The sequence below is a fragment of the Erithacus rubecula genome (genome assembly GCF_903797595.1).
Source record: "Erithacus rubecula genome assembly, chromosome: 5".
Taxonomy (NCBI): Eukaryota; Metazoa; Chordata; class Aves; order Passeriformes; family Muscicapidae; genus Erithacus; species Erithacus rubecula.
In genome coordinates this window covers 57,207,684-57,230,847 of record NC_136687.1, presented here as the reverse complement: position 1 = coordinate 57,230,847, position 23,164 = coordinate 57,207,684, and the positions used below count along the sequence as shown (strand labels likewise).

General features: G+C 34.9%; 1 protein-coding gene across 6 annotated transcripts in view; it reads left to right on the top strand.

Annotated features, from left to right (window-relative positions):
- LRBA (LPS responsive beige-like anchor protein) overlaps window positions 1–23,164 on the top strand; it is a 357,069-nt gene that overhangs the window by 237,783 nt on the left and 96,122 nt on the right. For all 6 annotated transcript variants that reach the window (XM_079306956.1, XM_079306953.1, XM_079306954.1 and 3 more), the window contains 6 exons: window positions 75–192; window positions 1,170–1,272; window positions 2,460–2,575; window positions 4,801–4,913; window positions 18,368–18,508; window positions 19,654–19,773. In XM_079306956.1, coding sequence (XP_079163082.1) covers window positions 75–192; window positions 1,170–1,272; window positions 2,460–2,575; window positions 4,801–4,913; window positions 18,368–18,508; window positions 19,654–19,773 — 711 coding nt within the window. The remainder of the gene's footprint in view (window positions 1–74; window positions 193–1,169; window positions 1,273–2,459; window positions 2,576–4,800; window positions 4,914–18,367; window positions 18,509–19,653; window positions 19,774–23,164) is intronic.

The window sequence follows — 23,164 nt, the reverse complement described above, 5'->3', positions numbered from 1 at the left end:
AAAGTGTTTCCCTTTTGCAAGTTATTACCTGTCCATATTTAACATGTTTAAAACATCCTCTGTATTCCTCCTAGATTCTGGCATATACAGAAGGACTCCATGGAAAATGGCTCTTCTCAGAGATTCGGTCCATCTTTTCCCGACGTTACCTCTTGCAAAATACAGCCCTGGAGATATTCATGGCAAATAGAGGTACAGTGAGCTTAAAGAAATGTCAGGTGGATGTGGGGACAGGTGCATTCTGTTTGGATGCTTAATCATGTCCATTTTGACATGGATTTATATAGATAGAGGAAGGGCTTGGACTCAACGATCAGTATTTAAGTTAGTATTTTTTTGAAATATAGTTTCTCCTTCAAATTCTATTTCAGTGATAAATTATGATCAAGCATGGACACTACACATTATCAATGCTTCACTTTCATTTATATCCATGTGTTTATTTGGCATTCTCTAAGGACTCCTGCTCAAGACAGTCCTACCTCTGATCTGTTATGCATGAAGGATTTTTTGTACCCCCTTGGAGGGTTGATAGTTGTTAGTGGTACACACCAAGAACAACAGAATGAAAGAAATTTCACAACTGAATTAGACCAGTGTCTGCTGTGCCTTCATGCTTTATTTAAAATAGAACATTGTTTTGGTAATGGTATTGTCCAACAGAATATTAATCATAGCATAAACACTTGTTGTTCTCTCTGAAGCCATAAATGGCCAGCCACTGGTGATACCATAATTAGATTGTTATTTAGATTTTTAGGTTGCTGTTTCATAAGTGTCATTCACATGTTTCAGTCAAAATAGGAAGATAGTATTTTGAAGACTATTTCTAGAAAATATCTAGAAAGTAAGTTAGTAAATGTGTGAACCAATTAATATATACATTTTTTAATTAATCAATCTCTGCTTATAGGGTTAATTTCTATTAATAAAGGAAAACAAATGTAGGCCTTGTAAGATGTGCAACAGTGACAACTCCTATTGAGATTCCTGTTAGTGATATATAAAAGGAGTTCTGGAAATTAAAAAAAAAAAAATTTATCTACAGTTACCTGAAGGAAACTTGTCTGATTATTGGGAAACTTGTCTGAGCTTAGGGTCACATCGTGTTGGTTGAGAAAGCCTAAAATGTGTAAAATCATGCTGTATTTCAATTCTTGTACTCACAGTGGGTGTCATGTTCAACTTCCCTGACCAAGCAACAGTAAAGAAGGTGGTTAATTGTCTACCTCGGGTTGGTATTGGCACCATCTTTGGACTGTCCCAGACCAGGTATTTTACAATTTGAGTTAGTTTTGTCAGTTTAAAGAACTATTTTTGTTTTCATCAATCCAGCCTACATGGTTTGAAACATTTACACCTACTAGTTTACAGAGCATGGAGCAGGAAAGCCTTAGGGAGTATCTTGATTGTGGTTAGTTTAAACTTTTTTTAAAATAGATTATTGTACATAGAAATAGGATAAAAATAATTTGGGATGTTTTCTGTTATGTTTTGTAGTTTTTTTTATGAAGTCCAGAAAAAAACAAATCTCTTGGATTGCAATTATAGCCATTCTGTAAGAACATCAGGATTTCTATTTACAGAAACAAATTATGTGTCAAAAATTTTAACATTGAAGACACATTTGCTTAATATTTCACATCTATTTGTAGTGACCAATTTCTTTGCTACATAATGGAGATTATTAAAAGAAATCAGTTGCGGTTTCCTTGAATTGTTTACCAATACCTGTAAAGATTTTTGAACTAAAACTACATATATTTTTTTCCTCCCGAAGTGATGTGGATTTGGTATTTACAGATGTTTTTGTTATGAACAAAGCAGTCTTGGGAATTTTATGATAAACTCTTCTCTGTTTGATTTATCACTCCAAGGAATGACTTTACAGTCTTCTTTCACAAACATTAGGAAATCTGGCATCAAATTCTAAAAGTTTGAGTTATTTATGACTCACTCCCCAACACTGCCCAGAATTTAAATCTCAAGAGGATGGACTTCATAATGAAATTCTATCATCTTATCATTGTTTTCCTTTGTTCTTTAGGGATTTTAAAAACCTCTCCCCAAAGATGACTTTATTCTTACATGAAACTCTAAAAGTATTGTAATTTTCTTATTTAATGATGTTCTATCTCTAAATCTCCAATAACTTATTTCTGTAATACATCAAACCGTCATGGAGCAGCTGAATTTGCACAGCTGTAAAGGTTTCTGTTGGAAATTTTTCAAATCTTGACATATTCAGCTGTCAGATGCTTTAATTCTTTTTATTCTTATTAGATTATAAAACTTTAAAAATGAACTTCAAGTATCCAAGTGGCAGTTTGATCTCCAGAGAAATCTACCATAAACCTGGTAGAAAGAATATGTACTACTGCCACTAAAATTCAGATATGTAAAACAGGAAGACCCACCAGGTTTTCTCATTATTTTCTTTGAATTTTCTTTGTTTTCAGGCGCATTTCTTTGGCTAGTCCACGGCAGATCTTCAAAGCTTCCAACATGACCCAGCGATGGCAACACCGAGAGATTTCCAACTTTGAGTACCTGATGTTTCTAAACACTATAGCAGGTATTGCTAATTACTGTACATCCAAATTGCTGGAATTGCACTGAAAAGGAGTTAATTATGGCACAGTCTCAGCAGCCATGGGGCACAACTAGATTTTGCTCTTTTTATGAGTAATTTTTTTCTATGTGTGGTTGTCCTGAGGAACTTCACAAAAATCCTCCTAAATTTCCTTTATTCATAATTAGATTAGACAGGTATTCATAATGCTGTGCTGAGCTGCACTTAAAATCAGAATATCATGGCTGTTGGAGGACAGGAACTATACAGATTGTCAGCTATTTAGGAAAGCCTCAGAAATAGGAACTTCTTTACCTTTAATATTCTAACTTTTAATTTTCGTAAGTACTATCCTCTCTAAATATCATGGATGCAACAAGTTCTCTGTAGGGCTGGAAAATCTCAGCCAATGAACAGGATATTCCTGGAGCCAATAAATACCACTGTTGCAGGATGCATGGTTGGTCTCAAAAAAGGTTGCAGTGCCTGGATTGCCAGTGCTGCTGTTCTAGGATACCATTAATCCAAACCCAACCCTGATTTGTATCCATTTATTTTTGTCCTAACCACTCATTCTGTAAACACTAAACTATATTTTGTTAAGCCCAGCTTACCCCATCAGCTTCCAAACAGCTGGGCTTCAGTTTGCTAAGTAGAGGCTGACTGTTGGGTCTCATGACAACCCTTTTATTTTCCAACTTATTCTCTCCTCTGAGCAGCTTGGAAAATTTCTCAATTTTCAACTGTTTTCTGTGGTATTGACAGTGGTGAAAGGTCTGTTAATTCCCTTTCAGGCTTGGCTCTTGCTAACACGATTGATATAACAAATGCCTGTGCTTGCACTAATTGCATTTTATACAAATGGTCAGTTTTGGTGCTTTCTGTAATCAGTCATCAAGTCAGAGGTGCCAGGATGCTGGCAGATTTTTAAAAGTAGGGGTCGATCTGCTTGCCTTGTTACTGATCAAGCTGAATGAGGCACATCATGGCACTGTTTTCTGTGGCTCTAATGAATGACCCTTTTCAGCTTTAATATATTATTGAAATAATAAATGGAATTCTAATCTGCTTGTTGTTTGATGTTAAAAAAAGCAAAAAGATAACATTAAGGAAAGAGGGAAAGTTGAGTTGCCCATGATAGGGAGTTAAAAAGAAGATACTTATCCCAGTGTAATGTAATTTAATCCTCAATAACAGGTAATGTGCAATGCAGCCAAGTGATTAGGGAAAAACTGACTCCCATTTGAAAGTTCTGCAAACCAGGACGGAAAAATACTGAGTGGTGCAAGAAAACTGGAAGACAAACTTTGGTGGAGGTTTAGAAAATGTTTTCTGACAACCTTATAGATTGGATTGTAAAATAATATTGCTGGAGAAGAGGTTAAAACTTGTCTTTGGAGACTTTTAAGGCCAGGCTGAACAAAATCTCAAGAACATGCTGATTGAAGATGATAGGAATGAATGAGCCTCTGCAACAATAAAATATAAAGAGACAGGATCCATGTAAAAACTGCATTTTAAACTTAGAGACCAGGCTTTGGGGTGTGTATGTGTGCATGGTATGTGTTTATTCTAATTGAATATTTCAGTTTTAGTGGAAGAGGTGTATTATTTCCATCTTAGATGCATGCTGATTTTCACATGAACCTGTATCCAGACCAAATTTTCTATCCTGGTAAATGTTGGCATATCCAGAGATGGACAATGGGCAAGGATGAATGACATCCCCTCAAAGTGAATTCTCTAGATGAAATGTTATTAATTGAAAAATTCTTCAGTCTAAAATCCCTGAGCTACTTCATTCTTCTTTCACATATTGTCTTTAAGACAGTATGAAAAAAAGAATGCTTGAAGTTTTAATATCAAAAATCATTGATCCTCCATTTTTTGAAGTGTTTCACCTTAAGGAAACAGTAGACAAGATGATATAAACAAAAGAAGGAGAAATGTGTAGGAAATGAGTGAATTTAACTGTCAATCTTATTGTATGTGAAAAAATTTACAATTAAAGTGAAATGGGCTGAAATGTTTTAGATTAAATACTAACATATTGTCAACTTTGCCATTATCCATTCAATAAAGCAAAGTAAAATATTGAAATTACAGCAGATCTGAAATAAACTGCAATTCTTGCAAACAGCTCATAAAGTTCTATTGTTGTATCTTTAGAGATTGGTATTTTAGTTAACTATAACTCTATTCACAGTGGGGAATTTTTTGTTTGTCAGGTCGAACTTACAATGATTTGAATCAGTACCCTGTCTTCCCTTGGGTTATCACCAACTATGAATCAGAGGAGTTGGACCTTACACTTCCTAGCAACTTCAGGGATTTGTCAAAGGTACTTGTCATCAAATATACCTTTATATTTTTATCATAGTAGTTTGCAGTCTTGTAAACATTTTCTGCTATATTTAATATGCTAATGTTACCTGCATGACAATGTTTCATTTCTTCATATGTGTACTGAAAATGAATTATTAATGTATTCTTATTGCTCCTGAATATATGAGCCAAATAATTGTTATTGTAAGGTGCTCCTAGTTGGAACATAGACATTACATTTAATTTCAGATTTTAATAAAGTTAGAAATGCTGAGGCTGTTAAAGATTAAAAATTTGCCTTTTTCTGTTTGTTTCTTCTGATGAGAATTGTGCTTTTTTTAGTAGCAAAGCCTGTGATACCATTTTATTTTAGGTACTTTTAAATCACTGCCTGTATTCCACTGAGTAGAAACTATTTTATCATTTCCTCTGTGTGCCCCTTCAGGTATTCTGGAGTAATGCAGCTGTCCTTTGTCAGACAGACATTGGCAGCTTTGAACAACTTTTCCAAACAATTCCTTTCTGTCAGAAAAGCCTTGTGGGCTTTTTCCACAGTCCCCCCACCATTTGCAGACTCGATATACATCCTGTTTAGAGAATGTGATTGTGTTTTCCCAGAAAGGACTATTTCATTTTACAAAGTAGAAGTATCTCTCATTTTCTTTGCAAAGACTGGGTGCACTGATCATCAAGCAGAATCTTTCTCTAAAAGGCAGCTTTTATAGGAAGTGGTTGGCATGTGGAGCAAAATAGCTGATTAGTAGAAAAGGTAAGAAGGGTATTTTAATTATTTAATTTTCATTTTGAGGTCTCATATAAACTGGTAATTTGCAACTATTAAAATCCCAGTGGAAATATGGCAGATTTAAAAGTTTTTGCTCTCAGTTTGAAATTGATTAAACTAAACACAGGTCTGTGAAAATCTCCAGAAAAGGTTTTATTACTGATTTAGTACTTCTACCTTAAAAAAGTACTATATAGCTAGCAAATATACATATGTATATGGATGTATATATATATTTTTCACTGTGTATATATATTTGAAGACTATACCCTACCTTTTGTATGTGTATATATACATAAAGGAATAATGGTTTTAAGTCCAAATCAGAGATTCTGAGGTAATCCAGATCTGATTACTGGGGTGGTTGTAATATTTCCTGTTAGTGTTACATAATTTGAGTAAGCCATTAAGGTTTCTTAGAATGTCAGGGTGACACAGATTCACATTCATGGGTAAAGTTGCACTTATTTTATATTTTAACAAATCTTTAAAAGGTAAACTTTTATTTATTTAAAGAAAAAAATTTCTTCGCAGAATTCAATAAATGCTATTTAATAATCCCCTGGCCAGAAAGTATCTGAAGGTAGTTTACAGCCAAAAATATCTATCACCAAGCTATAGTACTCTTGTGAATTGCATTTAAATCAACATTGAAGTTACTTAAAAGTAACTTCAGCCCTGTATAGCCTGAGTTAGTACATAAATTAAATGTACTGATCATTAATAAATTCCTTGGTGATGACATGATTTTTGCAACCTCATTTTCCATTAACTTTTGTTAAGTGATGTTTCTGCATAGATCATATCATTGTTGAAATAATTGAAGACAAGAAAAAGGATTCTCCAGGTGCTGTACTTCTGAGGGATCTCCTTTGAATTGTATTTTCATTTGTAAAGAGTCCATTCAATCAGCACTCTAGGCCTGGTCTTTTTTCCTCCATGAAACAGAACATTTTTTCTTTGTTTTAAGTTAGGTGCAGCAGTTGCCTCCATTTGAGAGATGGGTTAGCAAACCTGCTCTATTTCTATGTGTTTTTTTATTAGCATTGACTGGTTGTATGGATTTCTCTGTTCATGAAAGTAGTCTTTGAGGAGGATTGCTAAGTGAGCTTTCAGTTCTGAGGGAATCTTTCCACTGATGGTGCTGAAAGAGGACTTTACTTAGATTGCATGTTGACCTATATTCAACCTTCTCACAGGCAATGAGGATTTTTATGCCATACCTGTTTCAAATAAAATAGTTCAAGTTTTGGTTGCTGTTTTGGCATTTCTAGCACTATCAACTCCATGTTGCTTAAATGCTAAACCTAGTGTCAGATGATGGATTTATGACAAGTATCTGGTACAAGTATCAAGTACCTTGCTAATATTCTACTATGAAAATTCGTGGATGTCATGTATATTGTGATATTTTCATTGTATCAGTGTTATCTTGGGGGTGATGCTTCCAAATATGTGCTAATTATGTACTGTAGCATGTCTGTGCTTTTACACTTCTAAAGGTCTTTAAAATATTTAGAGGTATTTCACTTAAATGTCTACATGGTTTTAGCAGTATTTATTTAGCAATATTTATTTCCTTTCCTTATGCATGCTCAGAAACTCATCACAGTTTAGTGCTCACACTGTGTAAAGGAAAGCTTTGATTTTGATCTGAGAGAAAGGAGGTCAGGTCAATATTGTTACTTTGTTTGGTGTCTAAGACAATGAAGAATTTACTTTTTAAAAACTGTTTAGAAATTTCAAGTTAAGTGTCAAATCTAAGTAACAGTTTTTTTAATGTGTCAGCTAGGAGTCCACAGTTAGTACAGATTTAAAGAACTGCAGAGTGTAGGTTAAACCAACACTTTATTTAAGCAGCTTCTTTGGCACTGTTTTGAACATCAGTCACACAATGATAAACCAAAGCAACTGAAATGGATTGTGGTTAATATTGCTGTCAGCCTGACGAGCGCTCCTGACAAACGCCAGGAGTGCACTGCCAGTCTGTTACCCTGCTTTGACTCAAGTGTTTATTCCTTAAGAGGTGACTATGGTTTGGAATGAGTATTACATATTATATTTATAGCAGTATATATTTTATTTATACAACAGGCACAGTTTCCCACCAGAACGTGAGGCTTTTTCTGCATTACTTATGTTATTCATAAGCACATTCTTTTCCTTATTCAGTGGAAGCAATAAATTGCATTGTATTTTTGAGCTTAGATAAGAAAAGAAAATAGAAGTAAAAATACATGGCAAATACTGGGATATGGAAGCATGATTTTATACTCTCAAAAGTTTGTTACAAGATCTTGCTTATGCAGGGAGCTGTTGATAATTTTCCTTTCATACGCCACAACATTTGGGCAAGATCATAAACTGTCACTACTGTAAGAAGAAATTTATGCCACTCTTAAATCTTCTTTTCTCTGCACTATAGCTACATGTGTACATAATAATATTTTTATTCATATTTTTATCTATTCCATGCAATATTTGCTAAATCATCATCATTTTATAGAGGCTGTTATGTATGTAATGACTTCTTTTCCAGTCAAGTGTACAAAAGCAACAAATTGCTCTCACCTTCAGTGAAGTGAGGTGTTTAATTGGTATGTGGGAGCCACTAATATAAAACACACCTTGACAGAAGAGAAGTAATAGATGTTTTTACTATGAAAAATTAGAGTGGTTTTGTTGTTCTGATGTCAACTTCACTGTTGTGTGTTCTTCAGCATGCCAGCCTGAATTCTTTTGCAGACTGCCCATTTCAGGAGCACAAATGCAGTGCATATAAAACCAATGCTTCATATTTTCACTTGTGTGGAAACAGATTGAGATGAAATTTACTTAGTTATTACCTCTTGGCAAAGAGATAGAAACTAAAAAATGGTTTGCTGTAACTTACTAGAGTTTTGCAAATTTTTAAAAGAAATCTTTTTGTCTAGAGAGACATTAAAACCTGTACAGGTATTCTGTGAATCAAGTGCTTTCATACAGGAAATGTAAATCCCATTTTATTCAGCTCATGCTGAATACACATAAAAAGAATGCAGTTAAAACTGTTGAACTCACCAGGACTCGGTGTCCTTCTAAGCATAAGGTGTGTTCAAATACTGGACATTAAAGGAGGATGAGAGGAACAGTGTGAGAAATAACAAGATCCAGTAAATTTTCTAGAATTTTGGGTATCTCAAGAAACAGTGTTAGAGGTATTAAGGCCAGCCTCAATGATACCTAGAATGTCAGTGATATCTGAAAAGGACACACATTGTTCATTATTTATGTTATATTTATTTATAATTATGGATTATTTATAATTATGAATTTTGATATTTTTCATATTAAGTATATATATCAGATCCTCTCCATTTTCAGACAAGTTTTCATGCTTTTTTGTGAAACATAAGTTGCTTCTTGGAGAAGAGCATGTCATCCTCTCTAAAATATATGTTGGCAGACCTAAAGATTTGACATAGCCATATGGGGAGAAACTTATAGGAGAAGGGAAGCATGCAAACAGGAAGTACTCTGAGCAGAACCTTCCTTGTGTTGGTTCCATTTAGGAAACCATAAAAGAGCAAAATGTAACTGGGAGAATGAAGACCCTCTTTTCCTGATCTGGTTTCTTTGCATGCACAGAGAGCTGAAAAAGAAAGGTGGGGAGAGAACTGTAAAGAGTGTCTTTGAAGTAAGCTGTGCAAGATTATTAAGTTCACATCCCATGACAGTGCTAGAACTTTAGGACTATTATGGGCTTTCTTTGTTTACATTTGATAATCTGTTTCGTAATTAGAAACAGTCCAAAGAGTTGAGTAATTTGTTATATTCCCTTGAAAGTTTTGACTTAATAAAACCATTTCACCCCAGTTCTAAATGGGGAAAAGTGATTTTGTGAAACTCTGGAACTCTGTGACCTTCAGACAGAGGCTGTCATGGATGAGTGGTAAAATGGGTCGATTATCCTTTCTGACAGCTGAGCCGATGTGTTATATCATTTCTGGAAACACTTGCCAAAATTGGGAGACAAAGCTGCAAGGGGCCCATGGGTCTGTGGCTGATGTGCCACAGCCCTCTATCCCTCTGTCCTTGTGTCCCTCTGTCCGCAGCCCGTGCCTGCAGCACCACGGCCAGGGACCCTCCCAGAGCGAGCCCTCGGTTCCAGGGGTTCAGCACCACGGACAGGGACACCCCGGGACTGGGCCGGGGAAAAGCAGGGACGCAGCTGCGAGGAAGAACGATTCGTTTGAATTAAGTTGCTATTGGGTTGTTAAGGCCGACTTAGACATTATCCTTAGAGACACTCGATTGTTTGGATTTTACTGCCAATTTCTTGTTTCGCTTTAAGGATGTGGATTGAGTTGATATGTTGATCTGAGCTTCATGCAGCATCTATCTCAGCAACTTTTTTCTATAATAAACATGAGATTTCCATGTATATTCTAACAAATATGTGATTTCCATTGTGATCTGTTTCTGCACAACTCCTGTGGAGACCTGCTGAGGCTGCTGTTTGACCCAAATGTATCTCTGACATAATTTATCAAAACATGCTTCCTGGAATCCTACCCTTAGTGCATATAGATTAAAAAAAAATATTCTGGTAATTTATGTTGGTCTATAACAGTGTCATAACCATCCCTTTGTACCATCACCTCTGGGGATTTTTCTTGTCTTTAGTTGGTTATTCTTTGTGTCATACCACCTCCTTTAAAGAATATTATAAGTGGATAATAGAATACATCTTGTTTTCATTCTTACTTGCTCTTCCATGTTCTCTTCCCAATAGAGGCTTATTTTCTGCAGTCACAAGAAGCATAGTATTTGTACTTCAGATGCATATACCAGTTTTTAGGATCACTTAGAAAGATATCTTCAAGCAATCTTTAAATTTTTTTTTTTTTACATTTTTTAGGTATTAGGGCAAAAGCCAAGTTTACAGGATCAGAAAGAATCATTTTAGCAATAAACCAAATAATCTTAATCTTCCTTTGCCTCAAGGAGGAGTATTGTTTGGAAGAAATTGCAGAAATTCTCAAATATATTAAAAACTGTGACTCTGAATTACCCATGGAAGTTCAAAATGACATTCTAAGTTTGTATCTGCTGTTATTGTCCATCTTGCTCTTGTTTCAGTTTTAGGTGCCCTGGACATATGTAATCTTCCAATTGGAAATGAACTGAGGAAAGTTCATGACCTTTTAAATAATCACAAGAAACCATGGGCCACATGTCTGGTCATAAGATCTACTAGAAATCAAAATAAAATAACGTTACACGTGTGTTCTATAGGCATTCTAAATGTGTTTTCTGTCTTCTAATGCAAAGTGAATGTTATTCTCTTGGTATGGTCTCTCTTCCTTTTTGTATTCATACATTTAAACTCAACAGATTATAGACTGCTAGAGCACACATCTGTGTAACTCAGATTTCTGAACAAGCACAATGGTGCTAATTTAAAAATTGCACTCATATGGGAAATGAATATGGAATTTACCTCAACTAACTGGAGCTGTCTGAAACTGAGTTGGTCAAACTCCAAGGAGCAGGAGGCCTCTTGGTGTCAAACAACAATCCAGATTTAAAAATAGCAGTCAGAAAATGAGATCATGTTAAAATAATGATAATCTTTATTCAGACTGTGGACTTTGGTGTAGGCATCAGATGATCTTTCTAAAACTCAAAACATCAACAAATAAATTATAGATCAAATGAGAGAAATCAGTACAAAAAGATTGCTAAGAAAAGATGGTATGATCTTAAAAACTTGAGGTGAATAGTTTAACAAGATCAATTAAAATAATTGAGATATCATATCTAGCCTCAGAATCAGAAACAAGGTTCATTTCCAGAGTGGGGTGGTCACTGACATTCCAAAAGTTTGTTTGGTACTTCATATTGTTCAGCATAGATGCTAATCTGAAAAAGAGTGTGAAAAGGGAGCTTATAAAACTTTCTTACAATGCTCATCTGTTGATGGTTGAAGGTTGAAGGTGATGGCTGATTAATCAGGAGATCCTATGAAACAGGGAATAAGATGATGGAGCAAAGCAATGCATGTGTGAAACAAGATACATTGATGGGCTCTTGGCTGACTATTTGTATTCAGCATTGTTATAATCTGATTGGAATAGTTTGATGAAACAGTACAGATTATAATAAAAAGCTCCTTATACATTCCTAAGTACCCTTTTCTAGCCTTCTGCTGCTCCTTTTCTCGGGCTTGGTGTTACATGTGGTACAGAATAATCTTTATTTTGTGTGCCCTGCGAAAAACAAGAGTTTGTATCAGGTTTTGGCTTGAGGTCCTGTGCTCTTAGTACAAACAAAAATAATGATGATTTTGGTTCTGATTGTATTAAATTGATCTGGAGTTAGGTACAATAGCTGCTGTTTCTGTGGCTTGTATTATGCATTGGCAGAGAACATAGTCTGTGAAAGGAAGGCACACAGAGAATGTTTTCACCTCCTGCTATGACTCAAGTGCATGTGGCTTCTCAATCCTGTATCTCAAAATCCATAAAGTATTGTTTGTTTGTTTGTTTGTTTTTAAGCAAGTGAATAATGTTCAGGGTTTTCTTTCACTTGACAGGTTAAGTCATGGAGAGTGCATGCAAATGTTTGCTTTTAACTGGCAGGGTTATTTTCTAAGTAAGGCCATACCCTCCTCACTGCCTGCAAACAGCTGGATTTCCATCATGATTCCCAGGGACATGCAGCTTCCTTTCTCCCTGACCTCTTGGAAATGCACAACCCATAACAACTGTCTTCAGTTTGGTTTTCCAGCAGTATTAGGGTGTAGTAATACCTCAGCTACAGAGCATGTGACACATTCAGTTGGGCTGAACAACTTATTAAACCTTACTGTGCTTCATTAGTGTGTCCTTAATTAGTGTGCAGTTCAGCAGTGCATTCTTCTGCAATCTGCTACAGGTGGTTGTAATAGCATTTGATACCATTGTTGGTAATGTGACAGCATGGAGAGTTTTCTTTTAAATTCAGATTCCTCCAAGGTTTTAGGTGACCTGAGGCATATCCTGTCACTGCTGAAACATCACTAATATTGTGTAAGAGGGTTTTTTTCATTTTTTTGCTTAACCTTAGCTTATGACCTATATTTTTTAACTGTGAACTTTGGGAATCTTCTGTCTTTTGAACCATTAATTATTATTTATATTGACATGTTCGGACATTCCATCTTTAGATCAGTTTTTCCTGACTGTTTCTGCTGTCCCAAAGGAATATTCATGCTCTTAAAAACATCTAAAATATAAACCATATGTACAAATACTTCTAATTTGCATGCACATGACCATTTTTTGCTTATACTCCAGCCCTTTATTGAATTCTTAGTTTCATAAGAATAGAAATTGCAGTATTTAAAAGTTTTTAAAGCAAAATGTGATGATGTGTTTATATCGAAATAGGTAGTATTCATAGTTTCAGTTATGAATATAATTTCAGCAGTTTCAACATTGTGTATACAAAAAGTGTTCAACTACTGAATTCCTTATTTCACCAAGAAAGCACATGAAATTCAAGTAGCTGCTTGTGTTCTTAAGTGACTAAAATTTGATTCACAATTAATAATAAAAAAATAGCACATAAGTTCAGAATTATTGTGTATCACTGAAATGCTTACTGAGGAAGAATAAAAAGGTTTTGTCAAGTTCTACCCCTGAGACTTAAGATAATTTTTGATTTATGCAAATTCATATATCCCCCCTTCTAGCCTAGTCTTTGATGTCGGTTTTGGGGGGCACCTGCTGGAAAAGCAGTTGGGTCTTTTGTGAATTAATTGGTAAGGACTATTTTTCTCATTGATAAATTGTTTCAATTTTTAAAATCTTACAGCTCAAGGACACTTTGATTAATCAATGAGGGCAGCTCAAAGAGTTCAGCAGATAATTGTGTTTGTTGTTTTTTTTGGGATATGGTTCTTTAATGAATTTGAATTAGATATGCATTGAAGGTAAGATGCCCTCTAAAGAAGATGGAACCTAAATTTTAAGAAAACCATAGTTAGTTGTCTGAGAGGAAGAATGGTGAGGCCTAGCAGTCAGAATAGGTTGAGAGGGGGGAATAGTATTTTTTGGCTGTTCTCAAACCCAAAAATAACAGATGGGAGAGTCATGATCTACACCACTTGAGTTTATTCCCAGATTTTTCCCAGCTGACCTAAGTGAATAAAGTTTTGGTTTAGTTAAACCCTTGCATCTTGTTTTTGTATCTCTGTTTAGGAAAAAGAAGTTTTGCTCAGTGATCAGGAGATCCTACTGACAATAATACAAATATTGGCTAATTCAGTCAATTTTGTGCTAGTGATACATAAAGTAACTAAACGAGGTTTGAGTGTAGCAGAGTTTCCAGCAGTTGGCAAATTTATGGAGAAAACCAATACAGAAACACTGAAAACATTTCAGTTTCCTGGATGTTAGAGTATGTTGATAAGTGGGCAAGCAGAGAAATCTTAAGGGTGGAAGAAATGCCTTGAAATGGAAGACCTGAAGAGTTCCACTTGTTATGTTTATTAAAAAGTCTAATTATAATCTTTTTAGTCAGAGTAAACTGGGTCAGTAGAGACTGTGCTATGTCAGAGAGAAGCTTAGTAAGATCTCTTTGATAACACATCAGTAAATTAATAACCAAACTGAAATACATATGATTTTTAGAAGGAGGGTAAGAATTATCAGAAGAAAAAACTTCCAAGAAAAGCAGCTGATTGTCCACTACAGGAGTCAGATGCCTTTTTGGAAAGCAGCTTGGCCAAATACAGCTCGTGCTGTAATAAAATATAAATAGTTGGACTCAAAATCATGTCATGCAAAGGGATTTAACCTCTTGTCACACAAACTCAAGGCTAGATGAGATGACCTAAGGGTCCCCCTGGTCCTTTAGGTCCAATATGAATAATATCAGTAATGAAAACCAGATAGTCAGCTTGAAAATAAGATGTATGGGAAACAAACATCATACTTGGCAAGGATGCTACCAAACATGATTCAGTAATACAGACAATTGTTTTCACAGAAATATGAATACCTGGTTGTATGTGGATAAGAAAACAGTGCAAGAAATCAGAAGGAAAAGCACTTTTACTTTTTTCCCCTCTTTTTTTTTTTTTTTTTAAATTTAATTTCTTTCTTTTTTTTTTCATGATGAAGTTGTGAAATATTTGGAGCAACACTATTTAAATTATGAAAGCACATTAGATAGGAATGGAAAGCATCTCTTATCTTTCTAAATGTAGGACTATAAATAGTCATATTGTAATTCTTTCTTTATAAGACTTTAATCTGTTTATTTAAAATCATTAGCAATTTTCCAAAATGTATATATTCTTGAACATGAAAGAGTCCAGGAGAGATTCTGCCCTCACTAGAGGAGCAATGAATATTTTGCTTTTTTCTCTTGGGTGCAACGGGGCCTCTTCTGGAAGCAGAGGCAAGATGGGTCAGTGTTCCAATGTCTGGCACAGAGCAAGAGTAAGAACTAACAAATAAAACTGTACACCACAGTGTCTGGACATATTTGACAGCAGTAGATAGTAAGAGTCAGTGTGTTTTCTCAGTTATTTTTCAGCAAACCATTTTTCTTTGTTATGTTTCAAAGGAAGCAAGCAAGCTTGGTCCAAAAAGTGAGATTTACTATATGCAGCTCTTGGTAAAAATGTGAAGTTATTTATTTTGAGGGATTCCTGTATTTGAGACTACTTGAAAAAATAGTATCAAATGAGTTGCTTTGATTTTTCTTTTTTTTTAGGGATGGCTTGTAATTTTCATAATTGTAGCATATGTTGTTGCATCAACCACTTTGGCCATGATCATGCCTTGGAAAAAGTGAAAACAGAAACTACTTTATCCCAATTCTTGCCCCACTTTGGATTCTCTTTTTGAATGAACATTGACTTGAAAATCATACACATCATTCATTTTTCAATATGATTTGAAAACTTTGCAGGCATAAGTGATTTTTTCTTTCATTTTTACTCCTGTTATTTCATCATTGTTTTTGCTTGTTGGAATTTTTCTCTCTCTACTTTAAATTTTTCCCTCTCCATCTAAACAAACATTTTTTATTGGTGAACTAATATCTGATTTTCCTCTGGAAAAAGAGGTGCTGCAGATAAAATATGTTCTGGGATTTCAGGATATGAAAGCTTTTCAGCTCATTTTTCCTTAGAGGTCTGTAGCTATAGGGAAACTGTGTTGAGCAGTGTAAATTTGTGGTCTCACAGCTACATCTAGCACAGCTTAGTTTAGAGTTCCTCTTTTCCCTTTGGCATTTTCCCACAGGGGAAGGAATGCAGTATGTAATAATGATTCCCTGTTAATTTTGTGATATTAGAAATTGAGAAATTTCCATTAATTTCTATTTTTTTTTTCTTTATTCTGTAGTTAACTGTGCTCAGTGCAGTGTAACACAGTAGAATCACCTCATCCTTAGAAGCAGTTGTCAGAAAAATATGGGCCTGCCTGGTAGAATGTATTAGCCCAATACATTGTCTCCATTTTATTATGAAGCTGCTGGGGAAGCTGTGATATACAGCACTGTCATTACAGATCTATTGTTAGAAGGGCTCTACAGTCTTCTGTGCAGTGCCATTAATTTATAGCAGTAAACAATATGTAGCCCTCCAACTGCAGCAAAGCAGAATCTTTTAATGAGGTGGATGTTATTACCACAATAAATCAGTGCATTCGTGTAATGTATAATTCAATGTGTGTATTCCCACTGTAACTTCTCTGAGTAAGCTGATAGTGTATCATTGTCAGTGCACAGCTCCACAGTTCTTTTTTTCTCTTTTTTTTTTTTCCCCTAAGCTTTTTTCATTTGGGGACTTTTTTTTATTTGCTTGCAAATAAATGTGACATGTCTTGATAGTTGTCCTGTTGCAGGCTTCAGAAACCAACTGTAACAATAACAGCTAAAATCAATACTGAGATTCTGGCTATATAGATCTCTGCATTATACCTTTTTTTTTATTTTTTGAAAAGAGAATGGAATCAATTCTAATTTGGTTTAGCTTTATATTCAAGGAATGTAATTCTATAACTATTGATTTGGGCTATACTCATTTGGAGAGTAATAATAGAGGCAGATAAAGAGAATGCATAAAATGGTACAGAACCATACAGCACAACACTGTTCCTATTTTTAATTTGTATAATTTGTCTACCAATGACTTTCTTCTTTTTCTCTCTCAAGCATATCTGAGCCTTTAGGGAAAATCAGTACAGATGTAGATTCCAAAATGGTTCTTGTAACAAAGAGACTTCTTGGAGTCAGTTTCATACTTCCCTGGAATAAATTTGTTAAATCAGATAAAAATCCTTTTATACAGGAACAACTTCTTTTAAAGGGTTATATTTCAAATTAGTGAACTGCAAAAATAGTAATTAACCTAAGATGTTTTTCTTTATCCTCCTGCAGTGTGAAAGCTGCCCTAAGTAAAGAACGTAAGAATAGATTTTAAGTCATTCAAAGATCTAATCTGACCTAGAAGAGAAAATACTTTGAAGCTTATATGCCAAATTTCACATAAGGTGGAAAGAAGCAGTTATTTGAATAATCATAATCTCAATAGCAGACAGAGTTCATCACTTGAACTCTGCTTGAATTAAAGACTAGGTTACTGATATTTTTCTTAAAAGACTTCTAGTTTTTCTCACATATTCTTCATGTACGTTTGTTCTTCAAGAAGAGAGAGAAGGAAATATTGTTTAATGTTTATTCTTTGCTTATATTTGAATGCAACCATTGTCTGTACAGATTAACATAATTTACATTAATAACATACAAACAGTGTGCTCAGTCTGTAACAAAATTATATTGCATTCACATTTTGCATATGTATCCAAAGATATTTTAGAACTCTTATAGCATTTTACATGTGGAGTTGCAAAATTCACTGTTGGGTTTCTCAGTGATTTGTGTGACCTATACTCATGTTTTTTCAAATAATTTCTACAAAAGTCTGCTGAGGAAATGCACAGCTATAGATAGCAAAATATTATGTTTTCTACTTTTAAATAAACCCCTGGGTGTTCATATTCTAGGTAAACACTGAACAAAGAATAATAGTATTGGTTAAAGTGTGATAGACATTTTTAGCATACATATATTGTTTCTTTTATATCAACGTTTTATATAGAAATTCTGGTCTTTCATTTGTCTATTTCAAAGGTTAAGATTCCATGAATTTAGAAAAACTTGGCTTGAGGTGCTAAATAAAAAGCATAGAAACAAGAATAGTAATATCAAAATTCCAAGTCCACTGTTAATATTCTGCCACCCCATCAGTCACTACCTTTTTCTCCAAAAAAAATGTTTCTTAATGTTGATTATGATTTGCTTAATAGTGTGTCCAACATGCACACATATCCACAGGCACCCAAGTTAAACAACACTTTGTCCCAGACATTCCACTGTGAATTGGATGGAGTCAGTGACTTGAATCAGCAGTAAATGGAGCTTGTATTAATGCAGAGATTTTTCCTATGTTTTGTGTGTGTGTGTAATCCTGGTTCCAAGTATACAGATCTCAGGTGATCCAACATCTGCTTTTGCAAAGCACCAGACCCAGTCTTCTCTGTGCATGGCAATAATTCTGCTTACCAAAAAGAGCAAGAGGAGTATGGTGTGATAGTATTGACATTAATCTTATTTGCTTAATGAGTTTATTTTTACCCATCTTGCAGCCTATTGGAGCATTGAACCCAAAGAGAGCAGCATTCTTTGCTGAGAGATACGAATCGTGGGAAGACGATCAGGTCCCAAAATTTCACTATGGCACTCATTATTCAACAGCAAGTTTTGCACTCACGTGGTTGTTAAGGATTGTAAGTATATCTTTTAAAAATGCTCTTCCTTTAAATGGTAATGAAAGCAACAAATATCTAAACTAAAACTCAGTATTTTCTGAGAGTACTGAAATTTTCTAGTAATTACAATCAGTAGCATAGGAGAAATGTGTTCCAAAGTTCAAGCAGAAAGTTTCAATTTTTCTGGTACAGCCTTTTCAAATCAGTAAAGCTTTTTCTCCTTAAAAATTACTTTTGAATGTAAATACTTCTTTAATCAGAGTTAACTTCCTTTCCTTGCATATTTTCTGAACCAAGTACCACGTGTTTGTGGTTCTTAATTAATGTATTTAATTTTCCCCTCCTAATGAGTGTGAGTTGGTTTCTGATAATCATGAAGTTATATGATGAAAATAATTAAATTTTAAAAATCTGCTACATTTTATATGGAAGGAACTTTGAGCTGCTACATATTGATAATGTATTGGTTGAACAATGTATTTTTCAATGAAATTGAAAGACGATTTATCTCCTAGGAAGTAATTTTTTTGGGAAAGCATTAGCAGCACATCATTAATTAAAGCTTGTTAGAATGTACAAGAATACATAAATCCTTGAAGTAATTTATAGTGCTTAGCTAATTTCAAGCAATTATCCACTAATATGTGCTTAAGTGTTTTTTAACTAAGAGGAGGCTTTTAAATCTTCCAAACATTTTTCTAAATCATAAATTATATATGAAACAATAACAGTCCTAAAGCTCTCAGTATTGAATGTTACCTTTTGGATTAACAGATCACCTTGAAGAAAGTAAAGCACCTTATTTTTTTGTTACATGCTAGTTTAATAAATATCTAAGGCATCTGAGCTTTTTCATGTTGTTGAGAGCAATTTGTGTCACAACTGACACAAACTGTGGTTTCTAGTTTAGCCTTTGAGTATTTTCTTTTGGTTTTATTTGCTTTTATTTTGCTTTTTCTTTGTATTTCTCATTCTTAAATAATAGAATTAACCCTTTGCTATCAATCAGTGTCTACCAGAAAAATACCATCATTCACAACTACACCCCAAAAGAATGATAAATTCCTTGTTTTACCCTGAAATTTCTGAAGAGACACATTGTTTTTTTTAATTAATCTTATTTTCTTTTTTTTTTTTTATTTATTTATTTTTAATGTATGTAGGAACCCTTCACAACACTTTTCCTAAATCTACAAGGTGGAAAGTTTGATCATGCAGACAGGACTTTTTCATCTATTTCAAGAGCGTGGCGCAACAGTCAGCGTGACACTTCTGACATCAAGGTAAAACATTTCCTGAAGGGTGTTAAAGTATTTTATACTGCCTCTGCCTTTCTTGTAGCTGGAAGTGTAGGATGGAAAGAAGAAGACTGGGAGCTATCCCATCATTTGGGAAAAGATGCAAAGGAGATGACATGTGGTTTTTCTTTGGTCAGAATATTTCAATGAGTTCTTTTGTAAAACTATAGCAAACATTTTTCGCCCTGAGACTGAAATATTTTGAACTGGGGAGGAAAACAAAGGAGACAAGAATGTTGGCAGTGGTGGGAAAGGTCAGATCCAAGAAAACACATTAATATCAGAGTTGGGTTTTTTAATGGAAGGAAGTATAGTGTGGAGAAAATCAGTCTAGCTCCAGGATGTCATGAAACCAGCAAGAGATTTAAGTGACACAAAATTATTCACTCACTGTATTCATGGTGAGCAGACAATTTAGGAAAGAATTGATTTGCAAATTAATGGAATGCAAAAATTGTCAATTGACAATGTTGAAAAAGGGATGTCTTTCTTGCATCTGTGAGTGCCCACTAATAGAATAAAAGACAATCACTGACTAGTGGAATTGATACCATTTAGAAAAAGATATAATGTCTATATGAAATTGGGAATAAAGATTTTAGAAATTACAAACACAGTAGATGTTTTTCAAATTAATTAATTGGTCATGATGATTCAATTTCCTTGTAACCTGCAAGATAAGCAGATGGAATTTCGGAGTGCATTTTTTGGGGTTTTTTTGAGAAATGGAGAAGGAGAAAGATATCAGTAGTGGACAAATCAAATATTTCATATGGAATAAAAAGGGACCCAAGAAATTATGAGGTGAGTTTAACTACAATTCACAGAAAAATACTTAGGCAAATCATCAGACTGTGTTTAAATGCCAGGAAGATAGCTTGGAGACAAGCAAATGAAACACATGTTTATCAAGAAGAGATTATGTCAAAGCAATCACAGGTTTTGATGAGAAAAGGTAACAGACCTTATGAGCAGAGAAGAAGCAGATGATGATCTTAGTTTTTTTACATTGTTTTATGAGTGAGCTGGGATTACTCTGTCTAAAAGGATCCACTGTATTTGGAGAATAGCTACCAGCAGTTCATTATTAAAATTGAAAGATGTACTGAGGGGAATTCTTCTTGATAATAACAGGTTAGGCCTCAGTTTCTAGTGCTATTAGGTTGGGAGATACTGAAAGTCTAGTGAAATTGGTAGCACTTCTTGCAAAGGGGAAAATTATTTTAGAAGAGTGTTAGTGAAATTTATTAGGGAAAAGTGATAATTGTAATTTCTGTGCAGGTTCTCATACATCTATAATACAAGAAACAAACCACTATGGAAAAAAGAAAATATTTAGAGTTCTAGTACATCACCAGTACACGTAAATTAACAGTATTATGGTATAACAGTAGTGAATAGCATTTCATGGAAGATACATCAACAGGAAATAATGGAACTTCCAAAATGTATTACAAAAATCTTTACTTTTGCCCAGTTTTGATTTAGTCTGAGCTGGAATATTGCACACATAGTTGTAGACTAGTTGGAGAGAATCCACACTGGAGCAATCATAACAATGCAAGGTATTGAAAATAAAATGCAGGGAAAGGTTTTGTAGCTATGCTTATTTTTCTTCTAAAGTGGAGCAGATTGAGGAGGAACTTGTGTCCTTCTATTACATGGAGACTGCTGTAAGAAAAAAAAGGAAAAAATCTCTGCTGCCCATGCTGAATAGGAAAAGAATTAATGGTCTTAAATAACAGGGAGATTCTGGTTAGAATCAAAATAACCTTCCTACTAGAAAAATAAAAGCAGTTAATGTTTCCCTAGCAATCAGTGAAGGGGGTTGTTGGAGAATAGTTTGTAAGGGTAGTGCAGGAGGCAATTTTCCACAATGAATTACAGCTGTACTGATGGCAGAGAGGTGGAGACAGCCTTGCCTGTCCAATGAGGATGGGGATTTTAGTCTCTGGTGGACATGCAGAGTTTGCTGTAGTTCAGGATGGAGTCTGCTGGCTGTGGTGTGAGGAGGAAGAGACATGTGGTTGTGCAAGGAATAGATAAGGTAAGAAGATGCTGTGTGAGGGACAGACAGGGTCAGGTGTCTGAGTAAGGGATAGCTTGGGGTTAGCCTATCATGCAGAAGGAAAAAAGTAAACTTGCAGAGAGGAGAAAAGGAGTCAGGGCTATGTGGAGATGCCTGAGAGAAGGCACAAGAAGTTTTTAATAAAGGACTGGTAATGGTGACAGTTGTGTTCATCTTGACATAATTACTACAGTGGGTGTTTTCAGAAATGCTTAGGTAACTTTTGGAAATTATACATGTACAAGCTGGTACTGCCTTTAGAGGCATCCCTACTGTAAAAGATGATCTCTTGGAGTTGCTTACAGCTTCCTGAGACTGTGAATTACATTATGCTCTTGTGAAACATCTGAGTGAGTATTAAGATTGACTACAGGAGTTTATTAGTGAGGTTGGGTGAGCAAACAGGAAGGGGGATGAGATCAAGATTTCCATAGGACATGTTCTTTAAACATGTCAGGAAAATGTTTGAGTGTTTCCATCTTCACTGGAAATTCCTGTCTTCCCTGTATTTCATTATAGCTGTGAAAACCAAGTTTCCTGATACTTGATGCTCTACCTTGCAAGTGTTTGTGAAATACGTGGCTAAATGCAGAATACAAATTCTACATGCAGAAGTGCAGCATTTTAGCCTCCTATTGCTTGAATGTGTTTTAGTTGACACTCTTCATGCATGGAAGAGCCTGAATAAAGTGGAACACATAATTGTGCTCCTGTAGTTATTAGTTAGTAGGGGGCATAAAGGAAAAAGAAGGGTTTGTTCCCCTTCCAGATGAAAAAATTGTGACACTTAGAACCATTGAGCTGATTACAAGAAATGACTTCTCCTTGCTTCTCATGTGGAAAGAAGGAATGCAGGTATTGATGCTGCTGTCCTAAGATTATTGTTAATCTTAACTGGAAGGACTCTGTTACAGGGAGGACTAACAGGAGCTGGCTTTGGGAAGAACTCTTGCTGGCTGGTATCACTTCAGCAGAGAAAGCTGAAGCATATGTGTGGTCACAACCAATCTGTGTCAATATCCTGAGAAAGCCTTGGATCAATGATCAAAGCACAAAACCAATGCTGCTCTGTAGAATAACCTTTGCTTGAACTTCGCAGATTTTGATTTCAAGGAGTGATATGTTGCATAAAATTCAATTTCCTAGCTCTCCCTATCCATTTATTTGAGCAATGCAGATTGAAAATCCTTTGGAAGTTTACTAGTGTCTCTCTACCACTCTGGCATTATTTACTAATTATCTCAGGACTGGTACCTTTAAATGATTAACCATGTTAAATATTCTGAACTAAGGAAAACTGAGTGTATT